General features: G+C 39.8%; 1 protein-coding gene across 1 annotated transcript; it reads left to right on the top strand.

The window, feature by feature from the left end:
• Positions 1 to 2,215: 2,215 nt before the first annotated feature.
• Positions 2,216 to 11,283, top strand: LOC121844996 (protein BUD31 homolog). Its single transcript, XM_042315646.1, has 4 exons — positions 2,216 to 2,436; positions 5,195 to 5,317; positions 6,514 to 6,542; positions 11,036 to 11,283. The coding sequence occupies exons 1-4, from the start codon at positions 2,343 to 2,345 to the stop codon at positions 11,084 to 11,086; spliced, it is 297 nt and encodes a 98-aa protein (XP_042171580.1). The 5' UTR covers positions 2,216 to 2,342; the 3' UTR covers positions 11,087 to 11,283.
• The last annotated feature ends 837 nt before the right edge of the window (positions 11,284 to 12,120 follow it).

The raw sequence follows: 12,120 nt of genomic DNA on the forward strand, positions 1-12,120 counted from the left end.
ATCATATTTAATCATATATATATGGTAATGGCTATAATGTAAAATACCGGATCCCACAATACTGCCGTATCTGTTAACCAGCCTAGTTCCAGGGTGCGCATGATTTACATCCTGGGGTAGCCCGTTTCACCCAGGAAGGGATCTTTTTTTTTTTATTGTCAGGGTTTAGATCTTTAGTGAGTGTATGTCAGAGAACACATGATGAAATGGGCACAGACAACAGCACAAAGGGCGAGAAGGCCGAGACAATAATACATCACGCAAAGCAGAAACAACTGACAGTAAGAGAGTCCATCATTGAGTCTTTGAATGAAGAGATGGAGATAAAACTGTCCAGTTTGAGTGTTCAAGTGTCCATTATCAAGTAAAATCACTACCTACTTTACCCCCTAACTCCTCTCTGTCTTCTACACTGAAATCCTCCTCTCTGTCTTCTACACTGAAATCCTCCTCTCTGTCTTCTACACTGAAATCCTCCTCTCTGTCTTCTACACTGAAATCCTCCTCTCTAACTCCTCTCTGTCTTCTACACTGAAATCCTCCTCTCTAACTCCTGTCTGTCTTCTACACTGAAATCCTCCTCTCTAACTCTCCTCTGTCTTCTACACTGAAATCCTCCTCTCTGTCTTCTACACTGAAATCCTCCTCTCTAACTCCCCTCTGTCTTCTACACTGAAATCCTCCTCTCTAACTCTCCTCTGTCTTCTACACTGAAATCCTCCTCTCTAACTCTCCTCTGTCTTCTACACTGAAATCCTCCTCTCTAACTCTCCTCTGTCTTCTACACTGAAATCCTCCTCTCTAACTCCTGTCTGTCTTCTACACTGAAACGACTGGACAGGAGAAAACAGAATACACCACTTTTACATCCTGTTATCAGATGGGGCGGCAGGGTAGCCTAGTGGTTAGAGTGTTGGACTAGTAAGCGGAAGGTTGCAAGTTCAAACCCCGAGCTGACAAGGTACAAATCTGTCATTCTACCCCTGAACAGGCAGTTAACCCACTGTTCCTAGGCCATCATTGAAAATAAGAATTTGTTCTTAACTGACTTGCCTAGTTAAATAAAGGTAAAATAAAATGTCTAGGATGGAGAAGAGAAGGGGATGGAAGAGGAGGCCAGAAGAGGGGCGGGACCCAGGGTTCCAGAGCATCAAATTCATGATGCATTGTGGGTATATTGACTGTGACTGATGTAAAAGAAATAATGAGTAGTTATTTATGATACAGCCTTTTGTCAGAAAAATAACCAAATAAATACATGGACCCGTCAAACCTGTTGATGGTATAATATCAGTCAAATATAATCACCATTTAACTACACTGAACAAAAATAGAAACGCAACATGCAACCATTTCAAAGATTTTACTGAGTTACAGTTCATATATGGAAATAAGTCCATTGAAGTCAATGCCTTAGGCCCTAATCTATGGATTTGACATGACTGAGAATACAGATGTGCATCTGTCGGTCACAGACACACATTAAAAAAAAGGAAAGGTAGGAGGGTGGATCAGAACCAGTCAGTATCTGGTGTGGATCAGAACCAGTCAGTATCTCAGAACCAGGTATCTGGTGTGGATCAGAACCAGTCAGTATCTGGTGTGGATCAGAACCAGTCAGTATCTGGTGTGGATCAGAACCAGTCAGTATCAGAACCAGTCAGTATCTGGGTGGATCAGAACCAGTCAGTATCTGGTGTGGATCAGAACCAGTCAGTATCTGGGGTGGATCAGAACCAGTCAGTATCTGGGGTGGATCAGAACCAGTCAGTATCTGGTGTGGATCAGAACCAGTCAGTATCTGGTGTGGATCAGAACCAGTCAGTATCTGGTGTGGATCAGAACCAGTCAGTATATGGTGTGGATCAGAACCAGTCAGTATCTGGTGTGACCACAATTTCCTTCACGCTGCATGACACCTCCTTTGCATACAGTTGATCAGGCTGTTGATTGGGGCCCGGAAATTTTATCCAACTCCTCTTCAATGGCTGTGAGAAGTTGCTGGATATTGGCGGGAACTGGAACATGCTGTCGTACAAGTTGATCAAGAGCATCTGAACACTTTTTTCCCCCCGAGCTCCTAGTTGTTTTGAATGCACTGAAGTCGGAGATTTCCGAGTTCCCGGTTGTTTTGAACGCGGCAAAAGCCCCAATTGAATGAAATAGAATTGAGTGACGTACATATCGTGCGAGGCTCGAGCTGAAGCTGAAAGACCTCTGCGGTGTGACGTCAATAAGAAGCGACGGTGAGCAGGCCTACGAAATCAATACACAAAAATAGGACGGGGGGGGAAATAAGGTTTTGTTGTTTTTGGTTAAATAAATCCGTTTGATTCAACACAATGCCGAAAGTGAAAAGGAGCAGGAAACCACCTCCGGATGGCTGGGAGTTGATTGAACCGACATTGGATGAATTAGACCAAAAAATGAGAGAAGGTAATTGTAGCTAGGTAATAATGTTAGCCACCTAAGCTAGTTAAGTCCGTACCAAACGAGGCTCCGCTAACATCATGTCTACACAATGTTGACATTTGTTTAGGATATTTAACCAGTCAACTAGTACTCATTTCGCTATGTTACCAAGCTGTTGTATGAATCTGACTTGGATCCTGTTTCCTGGATCCTGTTTTATTGACGAGCTGTGACAGCCAGATGCCGTTATTAACTTATTTACTCGTGTCTGTATGGTTCCTTTTTCCTATTGTGTTTTCTTGTTCAGATACCCTCGAAAATCATGACCCAAAATGTAGACGTTATATAGGTAGCTTCTAAGTTGACTACACTGAATAAAAATATAAACGCAACATGCAACACATTTAAATAAAAATGTTACTGAGTTCATATATAATGAAATCCTTAAACTGAAATAAATTATTTCGGCCCTAATCTGTGGATTTCACATGACAGGGAATACAGATATGCATCTGTTGGCCAGTCAGTATCTGGTGTGGATCAGAACCAGTCAGTTTCTGGTGTGGATCAGAACCAGTCAGTATCTGGTGTGGATCAGAACCAGTCAGTATCTGGTGTGGTCAGAACCAGTCAGTATCTGGTGTGGATCAGAACCAGTCAGTATCTGGGGTGGATCATGCAGCGTGACACGTCTCCTTCACATCAGTAGATCAGCTGTCTGATTGTGGCCTGTTGGAATGTTGTCCCAGCGTCCTCTTCAATGGCAGGCTGTTGATTGTGGCCTGTTGAATGTTGTCCCACTCCTCTTCAATGGCGGGAACTGGAACACGCTGTCGTACACGTCGATCCAGAGCATCCCAAACATGCTCAGTGGGTGACATGTCTGGTGAGTTTGCAGGCCATGGAAGAACTGGGACATGTTCAGCTTCCAGGAATTATGTAGAGATCCTTGCGACATGAGGCCGTACATTATCCATGCTGAAACATGAGGTGATGACTGGCTCAACAATGGACCTCAGGATCTCCTCACGGTATCTCTGTGCATTCAAATTGCCATCAATAAAATACAATTGAGTTCGTTGTATGTAGCTTATGCCTGCCCATACCATAACCCCACAACCACCATGGGGTACTTTGTTCACAACGTTGACATCAGCAAACCACTCGCCACCCACAATGCCATACACGCTGTCGGCCATCTGCCCGGTACAGTTGAAACCAGGATTCATCCGTGAAGAGCATAATTCTCCAGCGTACCAGTAGATGAGGAAGATGGGCATTTGCCCACTGAAGTTGGTTATGAAGCCGAACTGCAGTCAGGTCGAGACCCTGGTGAGGACAACGGGCACGCAGATGACAGTTTGTGACAGTTTGTGTAGAAATTCTTTAGCTGTGCAAACCTACAGTTTCCGGGTGGCTGGTCTCAGACGATCCCACATGTAAAGAAGCCGGATGTGGAGGACCTGGGCTGGTGTGGTTTGTGGGTGTTAAGATGGTTGGACACACTGCCAAATTCTCTAAAATGACAGAGGTGGCTTATGGTAGAGGAAAGAACATTGAAATCTCTGGCAACATCTCTGGTGGACATTCCTGCAGCATGCCAATTGCACGCTCCCTCAACTTGAGACACCTGTGGCATTGTGTGTTGTGACAGAACTGCACATTTTAGAGTGGCCTTTTATTATCCCCAGCGCAAGGTGCACCTGTGTAACGATCATGCTGTTTTAATCAGCTTCTTGATAATCCACACCTGTCAGGTGGATGGATTATCTTGGCAAAGGAGAAATGCTCACTAACAGGGAGGTAAACAAAGTTGTGCAAAAAAAAATTGTGTGTGAAAAAAACTGTGTAGAATTGTAGGAAGTGTCTTAAAATGTCAAAACATATACAAAGTTTGAAAGAGTTTTTTTTTTTTTTAATGAAATTTCTGGGATTTAAAAAATAATAATAATTTCAGGTCATGAAACAGGGGACCACTTTACATGTTGCGTTTTTATTTAGTTGTTCAGTAGAGTTAGTTTAGCAACCAACCAGCCAGCTAGTAGCTATTTAGCTAGCTACAATATAAAGGTGATGAATGAATGTGAATCTTGGATAACGGTTATCTTGGATAATGTGAATCTTGGATAACGGTTATCTTGGACAATGCGAATCTTGGATAACGGTTATCTTGGATAATGTGAATCTTGGATAATGTGAATCTTGGATAACGGTTATCTTGCATAATGTGAATCTTGGATAACGGTTATCTTGCATAATGTGAATCTTGGATAACGGTTATCTTGCATAATGTGAATCTTGGATAACGGTTATCTTGCATAATGTGAATCTTGGATAACGGTTATCTTGGATAATGTGAATCTTGGATAACGGTTATCTTGGATAATGTGAATCTTGGATAACGGTTATCTTGGATAATGTGAATCTTGGATAACGGTTATCTTGCATAATGTGAATCTTGGATTTCCTGTATTTTATTGATGACGAGTTATCTTGATTGTGAATCTTGGATAACGGGTTATCTTGGAAAGAGGAATCTTGGAGTCCCTGTGGTTATCTTATCAGACTGCATCTTGGAGGAGCAGATTATCTTGGATAATGTTCTACAAGAGGAAGGTTATCTTCTAGATCTTGTAACTGTTATCTTGGATAATGTGAATCTTGGATAACGGTTATCTTATATAAGAGGAATCTTGGATAGATGTTATCTTGGATAATGTGAATCTTGCAGATAGATTCCTGTATTTTATTGATGACAGCAGCTGTGATTGTCTCCTTCCAGCCGAGACGGAGCCTCACGAGGGAAAGAGGAAGGTGGAGTCCCTGTTACCGATATTCAGACTGCATCATCAGAGGAGCAGATATATCTTCGACTTGTTCTACAAGAGGAAGGCCATCAGCAGAGGTAGATGTTACTGTTATATAAGAGGAAGGGGGTCAGCAGAGGTAGATGTTACTGTTATATAAGAGGAAGGCCATCAGCAGAGGTAGATGTTACTGTTATATAAGAGGAAGGCCATCAGCAGAGGTAGATGTTACTGTTATATAAGAGGAAGGCCATCAGCAGAGGTAGATGTTACTGTTATATAAGAGGAAGGCCATCAGCAGAGGTAGATGTTCAGCAGAGGTAGATGTTACTGTTATATAAGAGGAAGGCCATCAGCAGAGGTAGATGTTACTGTTATATAAGAGGAAGGCCGTCAGCAGAGGTAGATGTTACTGTTATATAAGAGGAAGGCCATCAGCAGAGGTAGATGTTACTGTTATATAAGAGGAAGGCCATCAGCAGAGGTAGATGTTACTGTTATATAAGAGGAAGGCAGAGGTAGATGTTACTGTTATATAAGAGGAATCAGCAGAGGTAGATGTTACTGTTATATAAGAGGAAGGCCATCAGCAGAGGTAGATGTTACTGTTATATAAGAGGAAGGCGGTCAGCAGAGGTAGATGTTACTGTTATATAAGAGGAAGGCCATCAGCAGAGGTAGATGTTACATAAGAGGAAGGCCATCAGCAGAGGTAGATGTTACTGTTATATAAGAGGAAGGCCGTCAGCAGAGGTAGATGTTACTGTTATATAAGAGGAAGGCCATCAGCAGAGGTAGATGTTACATAAGAGGAAGGCGGTCAGCAGAGGTAGATGTTATATAAGAGGAAGGCCGTCAGCAGAGGTAGATGTTACATAAGAGGAAGGCGGTCAGCAGAGGTAGATGTTACTGTTATATAAGAGGAAGGCCATCAGCAGAGGTAGATGTTACTGTTATATAAGAGGAAGGCCATCAGCAGAGGTAGATGTTACTGTTATATAAGAGGAAGGCCATCAGCAGAGGTAGATGTTACTGTTATAGGAAGAGGAAGGCCATCAGCAGAGGTAGATGTTACTGTTATATAAGAGGAAGGCCATCAGCAGAGGTAGATGTTACTGTTATATAAGAGGAAGGTGTGTCAGCAGAGGTAGATGTTACTGTTATATAAGAGGAAGGCCATCAGCAGAGGTAGATGTTACTGTTATATAAGAGGAAGGCCAACTCAGCAGAGGTAGATGTTACTGTTATATAAGAGGAAGGCCATCAGCAGAGGTAGATGTTACTGTTATATAAGAGGAAGTTCCCAAGAGCAAACTGGAGGTGGTGAGTACAACGTCAGCAGAGGTAGATGTTACTGTTATATAAGAGGAAGGCCTATAATACAGCAGAGGTAGATGTTACTGTTATATAAGAGGAAGGCCACTACAGCAGAGGTAGATGTTACTGTTATATAAGAGGAAGGCCATCAGCAGACTAGATGTTACTACACTATAATATATAAGAGGAAGGCCACTCAGCACTATAGATGTTACTGTTATATAAGAGGAAGGCCATCAGCAGAGGTAGATGTTACTGCAACACAATATAAGAGGAAGGCCTGCAACACAATACTCAGCAGAGGTAGATGTTACATGTAGAGAGAGCAAACTGCTACACAGCAGAGGTAGATGTTACTACAAGATAAGGTCGGTCACAGAGGTAGATGTTACTATATACTAGGCACCATAATACTACAACAAGGAATAAGGCCTCAGCAGAGGTAGATACTACATAAGAGGAAGGCACGGCTCAGCATAATAGATGTTACTACTGCACTATAATAAGAGGAATACTACTGCACTATACACATCTAGCATAAGGTAGATGTTACTATAAGAGGAATCCTACTACGCATAAGCTAGCTATAATACTGTTACTATAAGAGGAAGGCTATCAGCACTAGGCTCTTTAGGACAGGCACACATACTACTACGCTATAGGCTCCTGTGGGACCTCCAGGACAGGCTCCTGTAGGTGACCTATGCAGGACAGGCTCCTAATACCTACCTATAGGACAGGCTCCTACAGTAATACCTCCAGGATACTACTGCCTGTGGGACCTCCAGGACACATCCTGTACACTATGACTACTCCTATAAGGACAGGCTATAATACCTGTAGGGACCTACACAGGACAGGCTCCTGTATATGACCTCCAGGACAGGCTCCACTATAATGACCTCCAGGACAGGGTTAATACTACTACTAGTTGGCTTATTTTTGGGTTGGGTTTTAGGTATAATACTACTACACTATAATACTACTGCACTATATACATCACTGTGTAATACTACTGCACTGTAATGTGTGTATGTGTGTGTGTGTGTGTGTATAAGAGCTATAATACTACTGACTACTGTATAATAGGACTGTACTATACTACTGATAAGAACCTGACTCGCTACTAGTGGAAGAAGCAGGGATACACTAGAACCTACACTATAATACCACTGCACTATAATACTACTGCATCTACAGACTATAATACCACTACACTATAATACACCAACTATTGGAACCAACTGCATCTGTATAAGTTCCCAAGAGCAAACTGGAGGTACCACTACACTATAATGAGTACAACTACACAATACTATAGTACTACTACACAACTACTATAATACTACTACACTATAATACTACTGCATACACTATATATACCACTATCACTATACACTACATCTGTAGACTATAATCCCACTAGAGCAAACTATAAGGTACACTATAGTACTACTACACTATAACACTACACTATAATACTACTACACTATAATACTACTACACTATAATACTATCACTATACACTATAATACTACTACACTATAATACTACTGCACTATAATACTACTACACAACCACTATAATACTACTACACAATACTACTATACTACTACACTATAATACCACTGCACTATAGTACTACTACACTATAATACTATAATACCATGTCTATAATACCACTGCACTATAATGTAGACTATTCCACTATAATAGAGCACTATAAAACTGCACTATAATGAGTACACTATAATACACTGCACTATAATACTACTGTACTATAATACTACTGCACTATATACTACTACTGCACTATAATACTACTATAATACACTACACTATAATACTACTACACTATAATACTACTACACTATAATTACCACTATAATAGCAACACTATGGACTATAATACTACTACACTATAATACCACTACACTATAATACTACTACACTATAATACTACTACACTATAATACACTATAATACTACACTATAATACTACTACACTATAATACTACTACACTATAATACTACTACACTATAATACACTACACTATAATACTACTACACTACTACACTACTAATACCACTACACTATAATACACTACACTATAATACCACTACACTATAATACCAACACTACTACACTATAATACCACTACACTAATAACTACTACTACACTATAATACTACTACACTATAATACTACTACACTATAATACACTCACTACTACACTATAATACATACTACACTATAATACTACTACACTATAATACTACTGCACTATAATACATACACTACTACACTATAATACTACTACACTATAATACTACTACACTATAATACCACTGCACTATATACATATAATACTACTACACTATAATACTACTACACTATAATACTACTACACTATAATACCACTACACTATAATACCACTACACTATAATACTACTACACTATAATACTACTACACTATAATACTACTACACTATAATACATCACTATAATACTACACTATAATACTACTACACTATAATACTACTACACTATAATACCACTACACTATAATACCACTACTATAATACCACTACACTATAATACCACTACACTATAATACCACTACACTATAATACTACTACACTATAATACTACACTATAATACTATAATACTACTACACTATAATACTACACACACTACACTATAATACTACTACACTATAATACCACTACACTATAATACTACTACACTATAATACTACTACACTATAATACTACTACACTATAATACTACACTATAACACTACACTATAATACTACACTATAATACTACACTATAATACCACTACTAATACTACTACACTATATAACACTATAATACTACTACACTATAATACTACTACACTATAATACTACTATAATACCACACTATAATACCACTACACTATAATACCACTACACTATAATACTACTACACTATAATACTACTACACACTATACATAATACTACTACACTATAATACCACTACACTATAATACTACTACACTATAATACTACTACACTATAATAATACACTACTACACTATAATACTACTACACTATAATACATACACTATAATACCACTACACTATAATACCACTACACTATAATACCACTACACTATAATACTACACTGCACTATAATACTACTGCACTATAATACTACTACACTATAATACTACACTATAATACTACTACACTATAATACCACTGCACTATAACACATACTACTACACTATAATACTACTACACTATAATACTACTGCACTATAATACTACTACACTATAATACTACTGCACTATAATACACTATAATACTACTACACTACTAATACTACTGCACTATAATACTACTGCAATACTATAATACTACTACACTATAATACTACTACACTATAATACTACTGCACTATAATACTACTACACTATAATACTACTACACTATAATACTACTGCACTATAATACTACTGCACTATAATACTACTACACTATAATAATACTACTATAATACTACTGCACTATAATACTACTGCACTATATACATCACTACACTATAATACTACTGCACTATAATACTACTACACACTATATAATCACTACTACACTATAATACTACTGCACTATACACTACACTACACTAATACTACTACACTATAATACTACACTATACACATCACTACTACACTAATACCACACTATAATACTACTACACTATAATACTACTACACTATAATACTACTACACTATAATACCACTGCACTATAATACTACTACACTATAATACTACTACACTATATAATACTACTACACTATAATACTACTGCACTATAATACTACTGCACTATAATACTACTGCACTATAATACACTGCACTATAATACTACTGCACTATACATCACTACTACACTATAATACTACTACACTATAATACTACTGCACTATAATACTACTGCACTATAATACTACTGCACTATAATACTACACACTATACACATAATACTACTGCACTATAATACTACTACACTATAATACTACTACACTATAATACTACTGCACTATAATACTACTACACTATAATACTACTACACTATAATACTACTGCACTATAATACTACTACACTATAATACTACACTAATACTATTACACTATAATACTACTACATTATAATACTACATTATAATACTATTATAATACTACTACTATATACTACTACATTAATACTACTATACTATAATCCTACTATCGGTACACTGTCATTTTATATCTCACACACACCTGAGGTGTATTCATTAGTGCACACCTTAGCAAAACATTTTGCAACGAAAACAATGGTTCCTTATTGGCCAAATTCATGTTTGTTCCTCCCCATTTCAGTTGCTAGTGGGTTAACCTCTCGCTCGCTCTCTCTCGCTGTCTGTCTTGTCTGTCTCTGTCTCTGTCTCTCTCCCTCTCTACAGGGGAGGATTATAGAGTGCACCCACTGTGGCTGCCGAGGCTGCTCCGGCTGAATCGTCAGGATCATCGCCTGACTGTTCTACTCTGGCTCGTCTAGTCAGGTCTGGATCGCCTGGCTGTTTTGCTGTGGGGATCGTCTAGCCTGGCCTGGCTGTTCTGTTCTGGATCGTCAGTTATTTTCTACGGGACATCAGGGCTCATCTACTCCACCTGTGTGCTTCATTACCCTGGAGCGTCTAATCTCAAATACAGCCCACTACTCTCTAGCCCAAAACTCTCTACCCCTACTCTCTACCCCCTACTCTCTGCCCCCTACTCTCTACCCCTACCCTCTAGCCCCACTCTCTAGCCCACTACTCTCTAGCCCCCTACCCCCTACTCTCTAGCCCCTACTCTCTACTCTCTACCCCCTACTCTCTAGCCCACTACTCTCTGCCCCCTACTCCTCTAGCCCACTACTCTCTGCCCCCTACTCTCTGCCCCCTACCTCTAGCCCACTACTCTCTACCCCTCTGCCCCCTACTCTCTGCCCCCTACTCTCTAGCCCCCTCTCTAGCCTCTAGCCCCTACTACTCTCTACTCTCTGCCCCTACTCTCTGCCCCCTACTCTCTAGCCCCTACTCTCTAGCCCACTACTCTCTAGCCCAAAACTCTCTCTACTCTCCCCCCTACTCTCTGCCCCTACTCTCTGCCCCCTACTCCCTGTATAGCCCCTACTCTCTAGCCCCTACTCTCTGATCTGGGCAACCCCCTACTCTCTGCCCCCTACTCTCTAGCCCCATTCTTTGTGATTGGGCAGCATTCCAGCTGTTTAGTACACACGGTGGTCATTATTAAGTGCTATTGTACCTCATTTACAGTGAAGAGGGCCGTGGGAGAGGGTGGGATGGGAGGCTTTTTCTGCTGTTGAACATGTCATTGCTTTCAACCTGATGAATCTTGTTTTGTTTGTACCTTTTTATAATTTCAATTAAAACTCTCTTGTTTTAAATAATGCCGTCTGTGTGTATGTCACGGGTGGGATCTGAACCAGGGTCTCCCACGTTGGAGAAACCAAGCGTCTTGACCATGGGACCAAGAGGACAAT

Source organism: Oncorhynchus tshawytscha, unplaced genomic scaffold (assembly GCF_018296145.1).
Source record: "Oncorhynchus tshawytscha isolate Ot180627B unplaced genomic scaffold, Otsh_v2.0 Un_contig_4570_pilon_pilon, whole genome shotgun sequence".
In the NCBI taxonomy this organism is placed as follows: Eukaryota; Metazoa; Chordata; class Actinopteri; order Salmoniformes; family Salmonidae; genus Oncorhynchus; species Oncorhynchus tshawytscha.

What these genes read in the sequence shown, in the direction of transcription:
- LOC121844996 (XM_042315646.1), top strand. Translation starts at nt 2,343, where the DNA reads ATGCCGAAAGTGAAAAGGAGCAGGAAACCACCTCCGGATGGCTGGGAG. An exon ending in AGACCAAAAAATGAGAGAAG is followed by an intron (nt 2,437 to 5,194) that starts GTAATTGTAGCT and finishes GTCTCCTTCCAG; the next exon opens with CCGAGACGGAGCCTCACGAG. An exon ending in GAGGAAGGCCATCAGCAGAG is followed by an intron (nt 5,318 to 6,513) that starts GTAGATGTTACT and finishes CTGTTATATAAG; the next exon opens with AGGAAGTTCCCAAGAGCAAA.